Source organism: Geotrypetes seraphini, chromosome 10, assembly GCF_902459505.1.
Source record: "Geotrypetes seraphini chromosome 10, aGeoSer1.1, whole genome shotgun sequence".
Lineage (NCBI taxonomy): Eukaryota > Metazoa > Chordata > Amphibia > Gymnophiona > Dermophiidae > Geotrypetes > Geotrypetes seraphini.
Window position 1 is genome coordinate 30,744,745 of NC_047093.1, and position 23,075 is coordinate 30,767,819.

General features: G+C 44.3%; 1 protein-coding gene across 1 annotated transcript; it reads right to left on the reverse strand.

Moving 5' to 3' along the window:
- Positions 1-1,342: 1,342 nt before the first annotated feature.
- On the reverse strand, positions 1,343-21,359 carry LOC117367593 (tripartite motif-containing protein 65-like). Its single transcript, XM_033960286.1, has 6 exons — positions 20,757-21,359; positions 15,350-15,445; positions 12,367-12,600; positions 10,173-10,344; positions 7,593-7,679; positions 1,343-2,224 (listed from the first exon to the last, which is right to left on the reverse strand). Exons 1-6 carry the CDS (start codon positions 21,207-21,209, stop codon positions 1,680-1,682), a joined length of 1,587 nt encoding a protein of 528 aa, XP_033816177.1. The 5' UTR covers positions 21,210-21,359; the 3' UTR covers positions 1,343-1,679.
- Positions 21,360-23,075: the final 1,716 nt, after the last annotated feature.

The window sequence follows — 23,075 nt, forward strand, 5'->3', positions numbered from 1 at the left end:
GGTCTGAAGTGACTTGTTCATGGCCAGATCTAAGAGCCTTTACTCTATCCTTATCCTTCTTGACCTGTCTGCTACCTTTGATACTGTAAATCACAGCTTTACTCCTTGATATGCTGTCGTCGTTTGGATTCCATGAATCTGTCCTCTCCTGGTTTGCCTCCTACCTTTCCCAGTGCACCTTTAGTGTATGTGTTAGTGGGTCCTCTTCTGCTGCTACCTCGCTAGCAATTGGTGTACAGGGTTCTGTCTTAGGACCTCTTCTCTCTCTTCCCTCGGTGCCCTGATCTCCTCCCATGGCTTCCAGTATCACCTATATGCTGATGACTCCCAGATATACCTCTCTACACCTGAAATCTCACCAAAAGTCTAAGAAAAAGTCTCTGCTTCTTTGGCTGACATTGCTGCCTAGATGTCCTGCCATCATCTGGAAATAAATATGTCCAAGACTGAGCTACTGCTCCTCCTCCTTCTTTCTCCATCTCTGTAAATAATACTGTCATTGTTCCTGTCTCCTCTGCTTCCAACCTTGGAGTGGTCTTCGATTCTGACCTCTCATTTTCTACATATATCCTACATGCTGCTAAGACCTGTTGCTTCTATCTCTTCAATATCACCAAAATTCGCCCCTTCCTCTCCGAGTACACTCTTAGATTACTGCAATCTACTCCTAACTGGTCTCCCGCAGTGTCGCCTCTCCCCCTTGCAATCTGTGCAAAACTCTGCTGCACGACTCATCTTCTATGAACCTTGCTACGCTCATGTCACCCGTCTCCTTAAGTCACTTCACTGGCTCCCTATCTGCCATCGCATACAGCTCAAGATCTTATTGCTGACCTTCAAGTGTGTTCATTCTGCTGCCCTTCAATATCTCTCCTCGCTTCTCTCTCCTTATACACCTTCCATAGAACTCCATTCCTCACTCCTTAAGTCACTCTTAGCGTTACCCTTCTCCTCCACTGCCAATTCCGGACTTTGTTCCTTTCATCTAGAAGCCCCCTATGCCTGGAATAAATTACCCGAGTTTGTCCGTCAAGCCCCTTCCCTTGTTTAACCCTTTCAGGACCTTAAGGATCGTAGGCCAATTTTTGTGGTTTTGACGACATTTTTATGGTAAAAAGGGCTTGCAGATGCCAAAAAATTGATTTTTTTTGTGAAATATCATTATTTTTATTTAAAAAATCAAACTTCTGGCTTATGGACAGTGTGGCAAGTGAATCTTCTCGTCAATCTGGCAACGACGCTAATGAATGAATGTCGGAACCAGTTTGTTTACATAAAGGCAGTATCATATGGAATCCGTACATATCAAATTTAGAACTGTAGACTATCCCAATCAAAATTTATAGGATTTTAAAGTTATGGGACAAATATGTCCCTTGGTCCTGAAAGGGCTAAAAGCAGACTGAAAACCCACCTTTTTGATATAGCCTTCAATCCATAACCCTACTCCTCTGCCCTCCAACCCAGTCCACTGATTGACCGTTCCCCTTGACTGTATCCATGACATCCTGTTTGTGTGTATTGTTTGTTTAGATTGTAAGCTCTTTCGAGCAGGGACTGTTGTCTTATTCTTTGTGACTGTGCAGCGCTGTAGAAATAATTAATAGTAGTAGTAGTATGGAGTTTTCTATTTTAAGCGCTCTCTCGTTTTGTCAGATAAATATATGGTTGATGATGACCTAGTTGTCAGATAATGGCAGCTGGCAAAGAGTGACCACCACGTTTTCCCCAATCCAGCAGGCTGGATAGAGGGGTGCAGAAAAGACAGAGTGGAATGTGTGCAATAGCTCCATCTTGTCCTCGATGCCATAGAATGAAAGAGTGCCAGCCAAGAAATCCAAGTGGACCCCAATGCACGAGTACAAAGGCGCATCCAGCTTCCATTCCTTGCCATTTGCCCATGCCACGTAGCAGTTCTGCTGCAGCTGTAGGGACCAGGATGACCCATTCTGCCCAATGGTCGCTGTTTTGCACTTCTTCTTTCTCTCAACATTGCCATAGGCCACGCCTACATACACAAAATACTCCGAGACCTCAACCTCCCAGTAATGGCAGCCTTCCCCAAAGCTCTCGGTACACAGCACCTGCCAGCATGACTCAAATCTCTCTGGGTGAGCTGGGTAATGTGTTGTTACAGAAATGGTGTGTTTTGCTTCCTGGTTCTCTTTCGATAGTTGAATGTACTTATGTGCTGTGTTTGGGTCAAAGGTCAGATTCCGATAATCTGTGGTAAAAAAAAAAATGTTAATCAGAAGGGTTTTCATCCTTAATTTCCTCTCCTGTTCTTCTCAAAAAGCTTCAGCTATCAGAAACAATCATACACTGAACTACTTTACTTATTTATTTTAGCATTTATATTCTGCACTATCTGTAATATTCTAGGTGGGTTACATGAATACTTGCATAATTTATAAAACATTCTGCAGCATTAAATGGACAATTGTCAGCATAGTCATGTGAAAAAATGTGGACACCCCATGAAATATTCAGTTCTTTCTTAAGAAATGTTCACGTATCAATGTCAAACCTTTTTTTTTTTTTTATTGAGAATGGCAAACGTCCCAGACAGGCAAATACAATCAGCAAAGTAACAATAACATTACAGGAGGAACAAGAAGAGCAACAGTGAGAGCGAGCAGTAACAAGCCTCCCCAACACGAAAGAGTCCAACTAGGACAGCGGTCTCAAACTCGCGGCCCGCGGGCCACATGCGACTCTCCAGGTGCTATTTTGCGGTCCGCGGTCTGGACGCGATCAAAACAGCATCTCTCTTCCCCCTTCCCTTCCTTTTGGAGCAGCAGCATGTCTGGCCGGCTCAGTTGATCGTTCCGTTCAAAGCCGCGGATTGGCAGCTCCTCGCGCTATCCACTCCTGCATCGGAAGCCTCTCTGACGTCACAACATCAGAGAGGCTTCAGACGAAGGCGCGGATCTCGCGAGGAACCGCCACCTGCGGCTTTGAACGGAACGATCAACTGAGCCAGCCAGACATGCTGCTGCTCCACAAGGAAGAGAACGGAAGGGGAGGGGAAAGAGAAATGCTTCTGCTGCATAGGAAACGGGGACCCTAGGGAAATGCTGCTGCTGCTGCTGTACAGGGAAAGGGGAAAAGAAATGCTTCTGCACAGGAAAGGGGGAAGGGAAATGCTGCTTCTGTTGCTGCTGCACCCAATTGGGGAAAGAGAGGGAAGGAAGGAGAAGGAAGACAAGGGAGAGGAAAGGAACAAGAGAAGCCAAGTTCTTGGGAGGGAGGGAAGGAAAGGAGATATCAGACCATGGGGGGGAGGAAGAGATGCCAGGGCATGGGGGAAGGGAAGGAGACAGATGCCAGACCAGGGGAAAGGAAGGAAGGAGGGAGGGAGAGAAAGGAAGGAAAGAGATGCCAGACCATGGAAATAGGACGGAAGAAGAGAGAGATAGGAAGGGAAGGTAAGACATGGAAACGTAAAATTGAAAAGAAAGCAGAAAATTTGAACATTAAGTTAATGCGAAAGATGGATGCAAGGCAGAAAGTGAAGAAGGAGAGAAAAACAGTCAAAGGACAAGAAGGCCCTGGAAACATAGTTGAAAGCACAGAAAAATAAAGTCACCAGACAACAAAGGTAGGGAAAATGATTTTATTTTCAATATAGTGATTGAAATGTGTCAATTTTGAGAAAGAAAAAATATTACACTTTAAATGTGAGGGCTGCAGAAAAAAATAGAGTATTTGGAGAGCCGCCGAAAAAATAGTTAATGTCTTATTAAAGAAATGACAATTTTGCATGAGGTAAAACTCTTTATAGTTTATATATCTTTCCTTTTAACTGTTAAAGGAAAGTTTTATAAACTATAAAGAATTTTACCTCATGCAAAATTGTCATTTCTTTAATAAGACATTAACTATTTTTTCTGCGGCCCTCCAAGTACCTACAAATCCAAAATGTGGCCCCACAAAGGGTTTGAGTTTGAGACCACTGAACTAGGAGCAGGTCATTGTCCAGCAAAAAGAAAACAGCAGGCCAACCCAGGCCCACCATGCCTACGACGAGTACAAAGCCAGACTAGACCACTGGCCATAATATTTTGTATTGTGAGTGCCCACCAACGCACAGTCAGACAAACATTAAGCCCTACACCCCACCCCTCACAACAAACAGCAAGCACACTATGTCCAACTCAACAGGCAACCCCTGCCAACCCAACCCCCCTGATGTAATTGCAGGTAAACAACAAAACTTTTCCTTGATTTACTCCTGAAACAAAAGATATCCACAATTCTATATACATTCCCATGTAAACCTATCTTCTGTAATCTTTTCAATAATATCTTGTGGTCTGTGATATCAAATGCAGCAGCTATGTCTAACGACACCAGCATGAAACATGCTCCTTTATCAAAACGTGCCCTTACAATACATATCTAATAATGATAATTGCAAGGTCCCAGTGTCTTCAAAACCTAAGTGGACTTCTAAACCTAAATTGACGTTTATCATGAACACACTCTTCTATAATTTTAGCCAGACAGGGTAAGTTAGAGGTACCTAACTACTAATCATATCGCAGAGGTCTTTTTTTTAACTCTGTCATTTTGTTCTTTATTTATTCAATTTTCTTTTTTTTTTAATCTTTATTCATTTTTAAAACTTACTATAAGTGTCTCAGCAAATAAAAACATTTTAACTTAGATACAACACTTAATATTCTGCAATAATCCTTTCCATATCAAAAATATAACAGATATATCATATAATAAAATATTTCCTAACATTACTTACAATTATAGAAAGACCAAACTCTATCTCCCCCTCCCCCCATCTTGGACATGTACTGTTAAGGGAAAAATGGTATCTATTCATTACAATAATTTGTTAAAGGCTCCCAAACATCCTGAAATTTTCTTAAATACCCCTGCTGTGTAGCAATTACCCTTTCCATTTTATATATAATCGGAAGAATTTGAATAGTTTCTGGTGGAATTCTTTACGCAGAGGTCTTTTTTAATATCTTCGATAGCAATCCCTCTGCTAAGGAATTTGTCACAATATAATGAAGAATAGTTTTGGAAAAACAGTTTTTAAACCTTTCACAATAGCGGGATGACAGCTCTCTAATGGACAACAAGTAGTCCTAACTTTAGCAAGTATTAGCTTGATTTCAAGTGATCCAAATTTCTTCATTTGCTAGCTTGAACCATTTCTGTAACGGTCTCTACAGGAGTGGAAATTATTTAATTCCTGACTGAATTTTTCTCTTCAACCTACCGACATTTGTTCAGAAGACATACACGGGGCATCCAAGATGGCGACTAAGACGGACGTGTAGCACTGAGCTCCGCGCTACTGCCGCCTGAATCTTACCCGTGCGGCAGTTTTCCATTGCTTTTTACAAACCGCTTGCTGGTTTGTTCAGAGGTGTGTTGTTTTTGCCTCACAACCTCAATTTCCAAAGGAATGGGCAAAAGGAAGGGAGCGACACGACCAGGACCTCCGGCGGTCGCAACCTCCAAGCTGATGGTTCAAATGACGCTAGACACTGGATCGATGCGTCTGCCAACAAAGGCTCCCCAGACTTTGGGAGGAAAGCTGAGTGAATCAACAGACCTTAGTGTAGATCGGGTTTTCTTGAGCCCAATCCAGAGACCTGCTCCTTCCCAGCCTGGGAGCAGGAATCCTACACCGGAGGAGGCGGACCAGCTGTCCCAGGAGTGTGTGCAGCTGCTAAGCCCCGGAGGAAAGGAGGGAGCAGAGGAGAAGGGAAGACGAGCGCCCACCGTATCAGGATCAACAACGCCCGATGTAGGAATGGGTGAGATCTTACCTACTTCATTTGAACAGTTTGGGGAGATGATTAAGCTTGATAAAGTCAGTATGGACGACCTGTGGAAGGCCATAGTCACTATGGACTCCAACCTTAGAAAAGCTGTTAATATGGTACGTTCTGACTGTGCTGCTACTAGCTCCCAGGTTAATGCACAAGGAGTAATTCTTAGGGAACAATCTGTAATTATTAAAAAACATGAGGAACAAATTTCTCAAATAAAATCATTGGAGACTGAGATTATTAAAGAAAGGGCTGTTATCCTGAAAAAGTTAGAATATATAGAGAAGAAACAGAGAAGAAAGAGATTATTAAATTTTCCTAAATCTCTGGTGATTTTTCCTTTGGAAATGGTGAGGAAATATCTGAAGGAGATTTTGTTAATCCCGGAAGCAGGACTACCACCAATAACAAGAGTCCAGAGCATTTCCACGGGTACTCAGAGACAAACAGCTTCAACTCCAACAGGAGAACCGGAGATACAAGAGAATAAATTAGACCTGACAAACTTTTTGGAAAGCTCCTTGGACGTAATAACAGAGAGAATTATCCTATTATTGAAATTCTATTTTACAAATATTTGCATTTTTTACTGTATTATTGTATTTTGCTGATTGTCCAGCTCTAAACCGCCTAGAACTTTTGGTTATGGCGGTATAAAAGAATAAAGTTATTATTATTACCCTTATAGTGACATTTGCCCTGGAGTTTGATAGGGATTTAGTTTTTCGTTCTTACTTTCGACACATGAAAGGACTCTTTCCTTGGCTCAACTGTAAGAATTTTTCCTGAAATATCTAAAGAGACACAGAAGAAAAGAAAAGATTTCCTCTCTTATTGCCCAAGGGCAATTGCCTTGGGGGCTTCATTTATTTTAAAGTTTCCTGTTAAATGCTGTGTTTCCTTTCAAGGGAAAAATTTCTTATTTTATGAATCAAAGCAATTGATAGAATTTATTAAAGCTAGATAAGGGGGGAGGAATGACTATTGGTTCAGTGGCTATGTCCGCAGTATAACGAACCGGCTCTCTGGGGGAGAGAGCATGCCTTCTAATCTGTCTAAATGAGATGTATAATTTATCCTATTATTTTTATATACCTTGTTCTTGGAACTTATTTGTGGATTAAATAATTTGAATTTTTTATATTTCCTTCAACATGTATCAACCCGGAATAGTCACTGTGACTTAGGGTATTAATTTCCAATCCTCTTGCAAGTTTATTTTGCTTGTTTGTTATTTTAAAGTTTCAGTAAAAATAAAGGAAAAAAAAAAAAAGAAGACATACATGATTCTTTCCATTTATTAATCTTGTCTCGGGCCAGTGGCGCTGTCCAAGTGGGGGCGCCAGCACCTCTCCGCCTCCCCACTCCATGCCCTCTTCCTACCGTACCTCTCTAAATCTTCGCCAGCGCGAGCAACTTCTCAGGCCTGCTGCTCACGCTGGCCTGGCTCCTCTCTGAAATCACTTCTGGGTCACGGGGCCAGGAAGTGATGTCAGAGGGCAAAGCCAACGCTGGCGCGAGCAGCAGGCCAGACAAGCAACTTGCACTGACAAAGATTTAAAGAGATGCAAGGGGAAGGAAGGGCGTGAGTGTGGCGTGAGGGGATCAGGAACCTCCTACCCTTATTACTAGCTTTTTTTTTTTTTTTTTTACCTTTGGTGCAATTTCAATACTGCCCCGTTCTGGAGTTTACTAGGCTGAAAGTTTTCTTTAACTAGAGAGGCACAGAGATAAGGCAGACTCACCATGCCCGGCCCTGTCACTTAAGTACAGAATAAGCCTCCTTACTCAGTAACAACTGTGTCCTCCGCTCAGACTTGGGTCTGAAGGATGGCTCCATCTTCAGTGCAGCACGTGTCTTTACCTCTGACAATCCTGCAGAAAGAATGAACAGAAGAAAGTCATCACTGAAACTACAATGGAGAATGAAGACAACATGCAGCAGTTATTAAATTGGAGCACTGGATTCGTTATCTAGCAGTGGAGAAGAAATAATGCACTCAAGCTACAGCAGCAGTGTATCCTGTCTAAAGGACTTAATTTTCCCCTTGTTCATAAAACACCTAGGGTTTTTGTCCCTGTTCTCCTTACCCCCAAGGATGACATCTGACGCACCAAATTCTCACAAGAATTCACAGGAGCCATTCAGGAAGCCGAGCAACAGCACCAAAGCACCCCTCCGCTTGGTACTGCTCAGCGGCTGAAGAAGCCAAAGCTTCAGGGCAGCAACCGGCCAACTGGGTTAGCAGTAGGGCAGGAGAGCAGAAAGCTCGCTCCTGCCCACTGCATCTCTGGACCACCAAGGATTCCAGTGGCAGAGGAGGTAGGGGGGACAGGGTGGAAAGCCTGGGAGGGAAGGGGGCTGTGAGCAGTGTCAGTATTTTTTTTTCTTTAAAATGTATATTAAAAAAGGTGGTGGGGGCGTGCGCTGGACAAGATGGCCGCAAGTAGCTGGCGTTGAGCACTCACGAAGGCTCTGAGCTGTTAGTTTTTACCTGATGGTTAAACGAAAGTCTAAGCTCCGGGTTTTCCCGGAGGAATCTTCGATGGCAGCTGCGGGCCCGATGGATGCTTTCCTCCAGCGCGGGGCTGGAACGAGTCATCCGGAGTTTTCTTCGGCAGGGAGAGACACGCAGGCTGAAGCGTCAGTTCTCTCCCTTGAAGCAACATCGTTGTCTCCGGAGGAGCGGAGTCCTCCGAGTCGCCCGGGGGCGTTAGACCAGCAGATGGAGGTCGGAGCTCCCCAGGGTGTTCCCTCACCAGCGCAACTGAGATCGGGAGACGTCTCGGTGGGCGGAGAAGGGAAGCCAAGTGGGACATCTGAGCACTTGGAGAAATTGGAACTGCAAATTCCTCAGGATTTCCTGAAGTTGAATGTATCTCCAGCTGAGGCTTTAGGTAACTTATTTCCAACAGAGGGTCAGGGGTCTGAACTAATTCCCATGCAGAGGCCCAAAGTTTTCACTATGGAAACATTATGGGAAGCAATATCTACTTTACAACTCTCTTTAGGATCTCAACTGCAGCAACTTACCACAAGATATACAACTGTTGTTGCTGAAAATATGGAACTGAAAAATAAACTTATCTAGTGTGGAAACAAAAGTGGATGGTCATGAGACCAGAATAAAATCAGTGGAATCCCAGGCCTCGGTGTGGGTCAGGGATAGTGGAAATCTTAATTTTAAAGTTGAAATGCTGGAAAACATGACCAGAAGATGCAATCTTCGGATTATAAATTTTCCAAAACTTTCAACTATTTCTCCACAAGATATGTTTAAGAAATACCTGAAAGAGATTTTGAAAGTGCCCGAAACCTCTTATCCACCTCTCACTAAAATATATTATTTGCCAACTAGGACAATTGGTCAGGAACCAGGCCAGCAGAATTTGTCTGCTGATAGTTTGGACCTAACAAATTTCCTCGAGAGGTCGGATAATGAGCCACCGGCAACTGCGACGCTGCTAGTACAGTTTGCTATAGACTCTGACAGAGAATGGATGCTTAAGATGTTTTTTAAGTTTAAAGACATACCATTTATGACAAAAACTGTGAGAATATATCCTGATGTGTCAAGGTTGACCCAAAAGAGAAGAAAACAGTTCTCATTTTGAGACCGAGGGTCTTACAGTTGGGTGCTACGTTCGTACTCAGATACCCCTGTAAATGTGTGATGGTCTATCAGGGGAATAGACATGTTTATTTTGAACCTCAGCAGTTGATAAAATTTATTTCTGCAAAAGAGTAAATTTAATATTCTTGAGAGAATTGTAGTTACAACCTGCTTAGTTTAATTAGGTTCCTTGCCTCTATTCAATGCCATCTGTATTCTCTTAGTAATATTTGATTGAAAATTCAGCTAACGTAGCCTTCTCCCCCCTTATTGAGGTCTAATTTTTTCCAATCCAGTATACTTAGAATTTTAAAGGAAAAATTTTTCCTATTGTACTGTACTACTGTTTTCTTTATCTTTTTCTTTCCATTTTAATTTACCTTTTTGATTATTATGTTAACAATGGTTGAGACTGGTATTGGAATATTTCTTTGAATTGACTGTTTATTATGTCAAACTATAAAATTAAATAAAGAATTAAAAAAAAAAAGGTGGTGCTGGAAAATATGGAATTTTTGTTTTCCTTTTTTGGATTTTTATCAGTTTCCTTCTTGTACTCATTACAAGTTTCTCTGTTCGTCAAGTCCTCACTTTCCCTCCACTCCCTCTAATTCGCATTTCTAGCACCCTGAAGAGGGCCAGCCTCTTGTTCAAGTCCCAGCCGAATTTTGGGCAACCTATGAAGCACTGCCAATGAAAGAGTACCAACCTCCAGAGTCTAAAGGGGATGAAGGTCAGAAGGGTAAGGTCCTACCTTGTGTTTTCGCACCGGCTGCCCCTGGATGTACTACGTTAGGAAGTTCTTTTTCAATCAGTCTGGAGAGCTCAGAAAGGACTGCTGTTACGGCTTCCACCTTACTTGTGCTATTAAACATAATATTGGTTAAAGATTCTGAATTCCCAAGAGCTGGAAGGAAAGAAAATGCCTGCAACGGAAAGAGAAGGGAAAGATGACTACACCCTTCTGATACTCTGATTCTGGTGTACAAGAAAACCATTTCTAAGAACTCTAGAGAACTGCCTTCCAACTTTGGGAGATTTATATGCATTTTTGGGCACATGCCAATTAAACTCAAAGTCACATAGACTGATAAGAGGCTGAAGGCCCACTGAAGCACGCTTCAGCTAGTGCACAGGGTTAATTCTGTGTCCCTGTTTTGAGAGGCCATCATGAAGGTTGAAAGAGATTCACACAGGGGATTGGGGTACGAAGGAGGGGTGCAGAATCTCTCTCAGAACCATCACCAGCTGTAATACATTATGCAGAAACTAAGACAACTGCCTTTTCTGTAGCAAGGCCGTTGATGTGAAATAAAAGCTTTCTGGGCTTTTGAAGTCTGTGTTCAACTTTGCAGCAATTTAAAATGGCATCGAAAACTCATTTATTTCTGCAAGCCTTTCTTAGTTAAGATGTGGAGGGGCATAGTCAAAAATGTGCCTGAGGTTGAACGCTTTGTGCATGACGTCCACAAATCCAGCAGGAAAAATGTCCATTTTCAAAGCTGCCAAAATGTCTACCTTTTATTTTTGAAAATGAGCTAGGTATAAGTTTTGGTCCTTAGGACATCTACCTTTTTTATCCATTTTCAAAAATAAAAAATTCCATGTGAAAAACATACAAAAGCAAGATTTGTAGACATACCCACCAATTACCTTGTCTGATCGCGGCAGAAGGAATCCCCATCAGTTGAGCCAGTTTTGAGAATTCCTGGCAGCTCTATGGGAATTCCCCCTGCCAGGATCAGCTGAGCCACGGAGCCCTACACCCCTCCCCCTGACATCCCACCGATATCCCCCAACATGCCCTAACATCTTTGCCCCCCACATCCTCCCAGCATTCCTGGGCTCACCTCCCACATCCTCGGAAACCACTCCCCTCCTGTACCTTCAGAAGAGCAAACGGCAGGAGGGAAGCTCACTTCCTCCTGCCTACAGGGCTGTGTGCTGCAAATGATGGGGATCCCCCTCCCAATGCATCTTGGGGTGCAGTGGGAGGGGCCAAAGGTCCTGATTGGCTCAAAATGGCAGTTTTGCTCCAGCCCCTCCCACTGCATCCCAAGATGCATTAGGAGGGGGAATCCACATTATTTGCAGCACGCAGCCCTGTAGGCAGGAGGGAGTGAGCTTCCCTCCTACCGTTTGTTCTTCTGAAGTTACAGGGGGGGTTCTGGGGATGTGGGAAGAGGGCCTAGGAATGGGGGGGATTTAGGGGGGCAGAGATGTCAGGGCATGTCGGGGAGGTCTGGGATGTCAGCGGGATATTGGGGATGTCAGGAGGATGTGGGGAATGTCAGGGAGAGATCTGGGGGATGGCAGGGGGAGGTCCGGATCAGCTGAGACGCCAGGAATTCCTGAAACAGGCTCAGTTGATGGGGATTTCTTCTGCCACGATCAGCTGATGGGATGCCTACAGGGTTTTTTTTTTTTGCTCTTTGGGTGGTGGAAGGGGGTCATGATTACTGGGGGAATAAGTGAAGGGGGGGGGGGGAGTCATGCCTTAAATCCTCCAATGGTTTTCTTGTCAGTTTGAGCACCTTTGTGGAACTTAAATGCAACTCAAACACGTCTAAGTTCCCTCTAGGAGAGCTTTGATTACGGCTGGGGTACATCCAGGTTGAAGCCCACTCGATTCCCGCCCATAACACACCTCCCAACATGCCCCTTTGCTCTCTGGACGCACAGCAGCTTAGAAGTGCTGCTGCACATCCAGAAAGTTGGTTTTGATTATTGGCACTTGGATGCCCCTGCTCTTAGGACGTCCAAGTGCCGACTTAGACTGGTTTTTGGACATTTTAAAGTTTTGATTATGAGCCTCTTAGTGTTTGTAAATCTGTAATACTGTGAAGTTGTTGTGTTTGGCTCTGTAAACCATGTTTTGTAAACTGTCTACAGCTCTTAGTATTTGATGGTATATTAAAATAATGTATTACGATCGTAGGCCTACATACCTCTAAGAAAACCACATCATCAGTATATTGGAGCAGCTCTTCAGCTTGCTGCTGGTACTGGCCCAGTGCATCCAGTCTGCTCTGTAGCACTGCCTGCTTCTCCTTTGCCTTTTCCAGGACAGTTGCTGTTTCCATTTCCATACCTTGTACTACTAAATTTTTGCACGTTTCAAGGGCCTTCTGCAACTGGTCAAACCTGCCCGAGATTCCAATTATAGATCTCTCAGAGGTGTCCTAGACAAAAATACAGATACAGCAAAGCATATTTATTAAACTGACTTGGATGGTGGTACAGTACTGTAAAACTGAAAATCTTAGAACCAGCTTTGGCTTACAGCACTTATCAAACTTTCTGTGGTCACAAGCTTGTTTTCGCAGTCACAGAAAGCATGGTACGCTGGAAGTGTAGACCAATGTCATTTCTATTGTAACCCAAATGCAACTCCATTTAGGATTATGACCCACAGTTTGGGTTGTCCTGTTTGTTTTTTTTAATTATAAGCAGTTGCAACAGTTCCCCAGTTTAACAGAAGCAAATTAAACCAAACCAGAGACTGTGGTGCAATGGTTAGAGCTACAGCTTCAGCACACTGAGGTTGTGGGTTCAAACCCTGTGCTGCTCCCTGTGACCCTGGGTAAGTCACTTAATTCTCCACTGACCCAGATACATTAGATTAGGTATCTCAAAGTCCCTCCTCGAGGGCCGCAATCCAGTCGGGTTTTCAGGATTTCCCCAATGAATATGCATTGAAAGCAGTGCATGCACATAGATCTCATGCAGATTCATTGGGGAAATCCTGAAAACCCGACTGGATTGCGGCCCTCAAGGAGGGACTTCGAGACTCCTGCATTAGATAGACTGTGAGCCTCCTGGGACAGATAGGAAAATGCTTTAAGTACCTGTATGTAAACCACTTTGAGTGTGGTTGTATAACTACATAAAGGCAGTATACAAATCCCTTTCCATTTTAATTAGGACTGGTCTGGTGGCAGTGCGGCGTTCTGCCATGCATGAAGGACTTTCTTCAGTCCTGAACTGGATCTTCCAAATGTGTGGTCTTCTGGGGCTGGTAATACTGCTGAAGCAGAATTCACCGCATTTGGAAGGAAAGACGGAGTCATGGTTGTTAAGAGTGCCACTTGGTAGCTGAATTCAACACCCAGTGCAAAGGTTCCTGGTGCAGTCTCAGGGCTGTTGCTGCAGTGGCCAGAACGGGAAGAGTCAGAGGGTGGATCTATTAACATAGGAGAAACCCTCTGAAAACTCATGACACCAGAATCCCAGACCCAAATCTGCCTGAGCTGCAGGAAAAAAAGGATGACCTACAAAGTCAAAAAGAAACCCGTCTAGTTTAAAAAGTTCTTTTCTCTTGTTGAATGTGTGTCCTTCATCATACCTTTGCTGCCAGATATCCTCCAGGCAAAATTTTAGTCTAACAAAGCTATGAGTCACCAGCTGGTCAAATATGTATTAAGTAGACCAACAAAAAAAAATATCCGCTATAACTGGTGTGTTGACCTATATTTCTATACAAGTTTGCAGCCACAATACTTTGTTCACTGAGAAAGATGAAGCTGGAAAGTTCCAAGGAAATATAAGGAAATGTTTATTTTCTGAGGAAGGACTGGGTGCCTGGAATCACCTCCCTGTGGGGGAACCAATATTGGATTTTTATATTGCGCTCTGTCGCTCCTGCAGGCCTCAATAAAGAAATTGAATGGATGATGTTTGTATAGCTCAGTTTCGGGGGGAAAAAAAGCCAAGGCCATCTTGGAATGTTTGCGTGAATGAACCAATATTGCAATTTATTTTTTTCAGTTCAAACATTTTATTAAATTTTTATATAGCAATAAAGCCAAGAGGAAAGAGGAGGTCCAACCTTGTCTGCAGTGAAAAAGCCAACCAGGAACAAACAAACCAAAACTGCAGATATGTACAACGATGTAGGCAAAATTTATTGTGACAACCAAAGTATATCTAAAAACCTTTTTACCAAACAGGGGACCCAACACGGTCTGTTTCGGACAACCTTCATCAGGGGTCCATGGTAGAAAAGGGAAAAAAACATATGTCACAAAAAATGCAGTGAAACATACAGTAGAAAAAAACGGATAATATGTAACGCCGGGGGTCACTAGACATTATAGCGAGATTTTATAATATCTAGTGACCCCCGGCGTTACATATTATCTGGTTTTTTCTACTGCATTTTTCTGTGACATATGTTTTTTTCCCTTTTCTACCATGGATCCCTGATGAAGGTTGTCCGAAACACGGACCGTGTTGGGTCCCCTGTTTGGTAAAAAGGTTTTTAGATATACTTTGGTTGTCACAATAAATTTTGCCTACATCGTTGTACATATCTGCAGTTTTGGTTTGTTCCTGATTAAATTTTTATATAACATGCATAATACATCTGAGAACAATATAAAATATAACATACAAAGTAACCATAGTGATACTGTCAGAAGGGAAGAAATACTACAATTATCAGTTTATAATTAAGAGAAACACAATCATAATACCCATTAAATCCGTGAAAGATAAGTTTAAATATTGCATTTTAAATGTGTGGGACCAGGGCTGACCATAAGGGCTTGTGTGGCCTGATCTAAGTCTCCTGAAGCTGGTCCCCACCTAATATTGAAGAGGGGGAGGGGGAGGAGAAAGAGGCAACTGTACTCAATGGTGCTCAGATACAGAAAATCCTGTTGAAGGCAAAGCAACCAGAGGTCTCCTCCCAGGTCAGGCACCTTCCCACCCCCAATAATGGCTCTGTGCGGGACAAAATGATAGTAAGGACATAAGAGGAAGGTTATATTGGAAGTCAAACAGTGCCTATGATGACACAACAAACAGAGCCAATGGGTGGAGCAAGTGAGACTGGTCACCACTCGTATGTTTCCAGGTGTTATGTTGAAGCAAAGGATTTTGCGAAATTATTTGCACAAGAAGCTGACAATTGTATGCTATAGCACTTACCCTGTAGGTGGTCATCTGCGTTTCTAACTCCTGAATCTCCACTTCTGTACATTTTAACTGGCTTTCGTTCTTCAGTAGTCTCTCCTTGAGCACTTCCTGTAGTAACATCAGAATCCAAGCTTTTAGTGTGTGTCGGTCTGCAGATAGGGACTTTCACATACCTTGGTGAAATCCACACCATCTTCATATGAACGGCAGTGGTGAGCTAGCCGGCTTCCTACTACCACACCACACTCAGCCTGTAGGAAGAAAGTACTTCTCGATGGGGACAAACAAAGTTTACCACGGGCTCTTTCTATTCATTTTCATAACATTGAAAACTTGTTTTATAAAACTGCTTGGTGTTTCTAATTTTTGCTTGTTTTTGTTTTATTTTAATTACAACCTGCCTTTCCCAAGTTGGCCCACAATTGTTTTAGACCAGTGAATTGCAAACTGTGCCGTGGCGAGATTCAAAGTTTGACATGAGTCGCCGGCTGACGGCCTACACAGGATGTGCCTTTCGCGGAAAGGCACGTCCTGTAGACAGCTGGCACCTCTCCTTCTCTCTGACACCTCTACTGCTTTCTGCGCCTCTCCAGTTGACCAACCCCTCTCCACCACCACCACCACCACCACCATTGCCGGCTGAAGGCCCCATCTGCAGGGTCTTGTGATAGGACAGAGTACACTACGGGGTTTTAAAGAAGGATTGGATAAATTCCTGAAAGATAGGGGGATTGAGGGATACAGATAGAGGTAGAGATGGGATATAGAGAGAGTATAGATAGAGACCAAGGGGGATTTAAGGGTTCAGACAAAGATCACCGTACAGGTCATGGGCCTGATGGGCCGCTGCGGGTGCGGACTGCTGGGCGCGATGGACCTCTGGTCTGACCCAGCAGAGGCAACTTCTTATGTTCTTATGTCTTCGCGCATGTGCCGACGTGATGGCATCATGTATGCATGTCACATCATCGTCTGTGCACTTCCGTGTGCCCTCGAACTGCGGCCACCTGTTGAGTGCGCCAGAGCTGGATATAGTTTGCGAGACACTGTTTTAGACTGTATCCCACCTAGGCCTGTTTGTTCAATGAAGACAATATAGCAAATTCGTAATAAATTGTACATATATGTATTTATAATGATAATTAACTGTATGAAATAAAAGAACTGTCTAAATCAAGTATTAAAATGATGTTGAAAATAGAAAGTAACTGTCTAGCCTTGTAAAAAAAAAAAAATTGTACAGATAAAAGAAATTAAAGCCACAGTATAGGAGGTGTATGAATGGATATCATTATGGCTGTTAATAAATCTAAATAAATACCCCCCCTCTTTAACAAAACCGTGATAGTGCAGGCTGGCGTGCTGAATGCTCTGCGCTGCTCCTGACACTCATAGAGTTCCTACGAGCATCGGGAGTAAGTGCAGAGCAATCAGCGTACCGGCCTGCGCTAAAATCCGCTATTGTGGTTTTGTAAATGTGTGTGTGTGTGTGGGAAGGGGGGTGTAAATAAATACCATTACATAATTTTTAAGTGTCTTATCAGAGGGCAAGAAATGAGTGAGTTGGTAGCTCCCATTAAAAACAAGCCAGATCAATAAACATGGATTGGCTTAGTGGTGCTAGTGCTTAGGGTGGAGGGCTTAGGGCAGTGTCTCTGGTTATTTCTAAAATTGACTACTGTAATGCCCTGTTCAAAGGACTGGCTCGAAAAGAAATTAGACGTCTGCAAATTATCCAGAATGCCTCAATCAAACTTATTATGAAAGCCAAAAAATTTGATCATGTCACTCCCTTACTTAAAAAAGCTCACTGGCTTCCAGTTGCTCATGGCATTATGTACAAACTATGCCTGCTTACTTTTAAATCTTTGACATTCAAAACCCCAGCTTTTATTTATAGAGTTTTAATTCCATATACCTCACCTAGACTCTTGAGGTCAAGCGACCAACATTTGTTGGTCATCCCCTCTCTTAAAATTATTAATACGCGGTGGCAGTCTATTTTTTTCTATTACGGCTCCCCAATCCTGGAATGCCCTTCCAATTCATTTAAGAGAGGAAAAGAATCTTGGAAAATTTAAGAGCAAACTAAAGAGTCTTTTTAAAGATGCATTCAATGATTAATTGAATTGCTTTTGGCTCTCAAGCCATTTTTAACTGATTGTTTTTATTGCCTTCCCTATTGTTTTTAACCCTAATTGTACTACTTTATAACCAGATTGCATTTCATTCCTAGTTTTCCCTGTGTTTTTTTTGTATTGTATGTGTAATTTGAATTACTATTATGTTTTAGTAGATATGGTACATGTCTTCCTCTACTTTGTAATTTTTATCACTTTGTACATCGCTTAGAATTCAGAACAGGCGATTAATCAAATGTCATAATAAACTTGAAACCTTTTTATTTCTGGCATACTAAAAGGAGCAAATGTTTTTCACAGCACATTATAATTGAAAATTATTAAACTGCAAAACCAACTAAAAATTAAATTTGAGAGTTATTATTTAAAGTTCTTTAAGCTATGTATGGGTAATTGTAACAACAGTGAAACTAAAGTAGATAGAATAGATTTGATGTGATGGATGTGCAAATTAACTCAAAATATGGCTCGATAATTGACAAGCAAACATGCATTTCACCATCTGCAGTCAAAGAATGATGCTTGTCTGGTAGGTTGTATCCTTACGCACATAGACACTCATAACATTGACAGACTTGCGTATGTGACGTACGGTATGTCATCTATTCTAGTGTATTCTTATGAAAGGAGTTTTTTTAAATAAAAGTAAAATTCTGGAATCTCTCGTGGCACACCCCCGTGCTGTGGCACACAGTTTGAGAGACACTGGCTTAGGGCATGCACAATCACGTATCATCAGACCTTTAGTGCCAAATAGTGGGTCTTAAACAACCTGGGCCAATCAGAGCCTCAGGCCCCTCCCTGGTGCATCCCGGGATGCACGGGGGAGGGGAAGGTCCACTATTTTGAAGAGGCGGGCCAGCTGGCCGGAGAGGGCAGGGGTCATCGGAGGCATGGAGGGGTTGCGTGGCAGCGGAAGAGCCTGGGCAACTCTCTTGCTGCAGAGGGGAGTGGGGGGGGGGGGGGGAAGGGGTTGGTTGGTGGCAGGAGAGATTAGGCATTTGTCCGGCTGCTGAGGGGAGTTGGGGGGGAGGGGGTGTTAGTTGGCAGCGGGAGAGACTGGGCATCTCTCCCGCTGTGGGTGGGAGGGGGAGTGTCCGTTGGGTGTGAGAGATTGGGCATCTCTCCCGCTGCCTTGGGGGGGGGTGTTGATTGGCGGTGAGAGACATTGGGGATCTCTCCTGCTGCTGGGGAGGGGTGGGGGTGTTGGTTGGCAGCGGGAAAGATTGGGCATCTCTCCCGCTGTTGGAGGGGGGGGTTGTTTGTTTTTTTAAATTGATTCTGCATATGTATCCATCACTATAACCAGCAATGGGCACATGCAAATTTAGCGAGTCTTCGCTACTCTCCACCAACCTCATTTGCATGAGTGGTTTTTGGAGAATGACTTGCTTTTTTTAAATTGCCACTATAACGGCTGCGATATCAGGCCATCAGTTTTACGCAGTTTTGGTTTTGTTTTTTTTCCCAATCTAGCCCTGAGAACCAGCAAAGCTCCAAATCCTGCCCATCTCCAAGATCATGTCCGTGTGTAAACTGTAAACAGGGTATTTACCTTAATAAATTTCTGTCCTGATCCTGACATGTTGATGGGGCCCACCTACTGAGTTGGCCTCACCTACCCCTCTCAAGCTGTTGAAACAGGTAGGCAGAGGGACTTTTTGGAACCTCTTCAACACTTCTAAGAGACAGGGTGTTGGGCTAAAACCACAGACAAGAAACCAGGCCGTTTTCAATCGTATCTAGCACCATTTCATGTTCTGTCCCTTATTATTTTATTAAATCTGTACCCCCTTTAAAGTTTAGCACTTTTGTACCCCCAATTAAAATCCATAAACATGGTTATTTTTGGGCATATAGTTTTTCTCACTCCATCGTGGCTTATTCTATTATGGGATTTCTTTCATGATCCCCCCTCTCCCCTTTCCAATCCTCTCTTCCAACAAAAGTCATACTCTGAGCAGAATTAACCCTTCTCCCAAGTAATTTATAGATGCCCCAGAGCTGTGGGTAAGTGGGCCCCCGAGCTCCCCTAGTGCAGGGGTTAAACGCGGACCTTGCGGATCTAAACCCGCGCGTCCTTGAGTTCCGTGCCACTTTTTTTATGTGTAATCAATTTTTATTTTCAAATTAGAAAAGCAACCTACAAAGTACAGGCAACCATGGAATAACAACAAAGTAGAACCAGAATACAAAATAGACTAACCCTGCACCCCGCCACTTTTACCCCCTCTTTTACAAAGCCGCGCGGTAACGGTCCCGAAGCCCACAGAGATTTAAAGGGCTTCTGGGCTGTTGCGGCTTTGTAAAAGAGGGGGTTAGTCTCAGCCTAGGTTATGGCTCAGACAGATCTCCAGGACACTTTAGCTCTGACGGATCCTAATACTTTTCCCTCCCTATTCTGAGACCAAAAGTGGCAAAACTTTTGCCCTGAAGTCCGTGCCACTTTTAGTCGGGAAGGGGTAAAATGCGGACCTGACGGATCTAAAACCACACGTCCTTAAAAATCTGTGTCTGTGCCGCTCGTAGTTTCTGTCTCTTACAGATCTCTCTGAGATTTTAGCTCTGACGGATCCGTCTCAGCATAGGGAGGGAAGGGAAAGGGTAAAACACGGACCTCGCGGATCTAAAACCGCACTTTTAAAAAATCTGAGGTCTGTGTCCGTGCCGCTAGTAGTTTCTGTCTCTTACAGACCTCTATGAGATTTTAGCGCTGACAGATGGGAGGAGGGAAAAGTAGTGCGGTTTTAGATCCGCGAGGTCCGTGTTTTACCCTTTCCCTTCCCTCCCTATGCTGAGACGGATCCGTCAGCGCTAAAATCTCATAGAGGTCTGTAAGAGACAGAAACTACGAGCTGCACGGACACAGACCTCAGATTTTTAAGGACGTGCGGTTTTAGATCCGCGAGGTCCGTGTTTTACCCCTTCCCCTTTTAGTCTCAGCATAGGGAGGGAAAAGCATTAGGATCCGTCAGAACTAAATTATCAGAGAGCCATAACCTAGACTAAGACTAAAAGTGGGCCGGAACTCAGAGTTTTAAGGACGTGCGGTTTTAGATCCGCGAGGTCCGTGTTTTACCCCTTCCCCTTTTAGTCTCAGCATAGGGAGGGAAAAGCATTAGGATCCGTCAGAACTAAATTATCAGAGAGCCATAACCTAGACGAAGACTAAAAGTGGGCCGGACCTCAGAGTTTTAAGGACGTGCGGGTTTAGATCCGCGTTTTACCCCTCCCCCCCCCCCCGCCACTTCGTTTCGCCAGCGTTGATTGCTGCTTACCTCCCGCACTCGCCGCTCGTCGCCGCACAGCGCCCGCTTATGCTCCTGGCACTCCCCCACCGTGCACTCGCAGCAGATGCAGCGCTTCTCGGTGCGGCAGTAGAGCTCCAGCGGGCGGCGGTGCCTGGCGCACCGGGGCCCGGCCGCTGCCTGGCAGGGGCTGGATCTGAACCCCTGTCCGCCGGCCGTCGGCACCCCCTCCACCAGGCTGTGCAGGCTCACGCTGCGCTGGAACTCGGGCCGCTTCCGGTAGGCCTGGCGGCAAGTGGGGCAGGTAAAGGTTCCGTTCCAGCTCGCCTCCTTCTCCTTGCTGTCCCAGTGGTCCGACACGCACCGCCGGCAGAAGCTGTGGCCGCAGGGCAGGGTGCCCGGGTCCTTGTACAGCTCCAGGCAGATGGCGCAGCTCAGCTTCTCCCGCAACTCGTCGGGCAGCAGCCCGGAGCTGGCTGCCATCGCGCTACCGGGGGAGGGGGGATCGGGAGGCAGCCCTGCCAGGGTGGGGTCGGACGGGGCTCAGCCCTGCCCTTAAAGTACTAGTGACTCTGTAGTGCTTTGCCACACTCTAGTAGGGCCTGCCCTTTTGTTGGGTCGGTCCAATATTTTATTTCATAACCTGCAGCTTGGAAGGGTCCAAAAATCCGCACTCAATGTTGAAAGTCCACTACTACTATTATTAATACAGTACTGTATTAATAATTTCTAGAGCGTTGCCAGACCTACGCAGCGCTGTACAGTCTCGAAAGAGTCCCTGCTCGGATGAGCACACAATCAAGGCCAGACAGGAAGTCAGGGCGGGGATAGTTCAACTGCTAGGCAGAGTGATGAGCAGGGGGCAGTGGGGTTATGAGAAAGGTGCGTTTTCAGCCTACTTTTAATTTGAAGCCTAACAGAGAAGAGGGAGGTGAGGAGGATTGCACATGTAACTAGGAGAATTAACATAAACAAACCACTGGCAATCAGACAGGAGCTGGGAGCGGTGGCACAGTAAGGGGGGAAGGGGCAGACCGCCCCAGGTGCCCTGTCAGTGGGAGCACCGGCTCCTCTCCGCCACAACCACGCCATCCCTCCCACCCCCAGCTCTGTAGATCTTCGCTAGTGCAAGCTAACGGAGACGTCACTACCTTGTGTGGCTATAAGATCATCTGTCCAAGAACTACCGTTACAGGTAAGCAACTTCCATTTCTACTTTATGCTTGTTTTTCAGTTAGACCACATACTTTTGATATTATTTAACATTATCCAAGTGCCTAAACTCTTCCCTAAATCCTGTTCCCAACGCTGTTTTACTATTCTAAAATCTTTCACCTTCTCCAACTGGAAAAGGGCCTAAAGTGTTGAATTTGACAGTGAGCAAACCAGTCCCCCCCCCCCCCCCAAGCGTTGACCCAAACAAGGCTATAGCTCATCCAACGATTTCAGCCTCTCTGTTTCCATTAAGATGATGCTCCAACAGTCCAACAATGATATCCCTACTCTCATACTTTAAAAGGTTATCTGTGCCTGGTTCAAACATCGGATTATCATGTATGGGAATGAGGTCTGTCACAAAAGGGTCCCTATTACTTATCAGTCTTCCAGCTTATTTATATAAGCAATTGTATTTGGTGACAGCTTCCACACTGTATAGATGGCCACCCGCTTCCATTTTAGGACTGGGGTATTTATGTATTTCATAAAGAGAGAATGACACAAGAACAGAATTTGTCCCTGTTCCTGTGGTTAACCAAGGGAAATCATCACCATGTCATTCTTTAAGGACAGCAGGAATAGTCAGAGTATGAATGGGCACAACCATTGACCCTCAAGCCTTGCATTGAAGAATGCTGGTGTTGAAGGACTGAGGACGAGATAGTCTCTGGTGTCCAGAGTAGATATAGTGATGTCATAATACCTCATTCCACCAATGCCTATGAGCCAACTTCATCAGTGATGTCACAATGGCTTCATTATCCTATTCTTGGCTCACATAAGAATCAGAGTATGAATGGGCACAGCCACTGACCCTCAAGCCTTGCATTGAAGAATGCTGGTGTAGAAGGACTGAGGTTGAGATGGACACTAAAGAATGACACGGGATTGTTAGAACATAAGATCATAAGCATTGCCTTACTGCAGGGGTGTCGAAGTCGGTCCTCGAAGGCCGCAATCCAGTCGGGTTTTCAAGATTTCCCCAAAGAATATGCATGAGATCTATGTGCATGCACTGCTTTCAATGCATATTCATTGGGGAAATTCTGAAAACCCGACTGGATTGCGGCCCTCGAGGACCGACTTCAACACCTGTGCCTTACTGGGACAGACTGAAAGTTCATCAAGCCC

Coding starts and splice junctions, on each gene's coding strand:
- LOC117367593 (XM_033960286.1), bottom strand. CDS start 21,209: ATGGCAGCCAGCTCCGGGCTGCTGCCCGACGAGTTGCGGGAGAAGCTG. Junction 7,680..10,172: donor AGCCGGTGCGAAAACACAAG/GTAGGACCTTAC, acceptor TTCTTTCTGCAG/GATTGTCAGAGGTAAAGACA. Junction 2,225..7,592: donor GAGGACACAGTTGTTACTGA/GTAAGGAGGCTT, acceptor TTTTTACCACAG/ATTATCGGAATCTGACCTTT.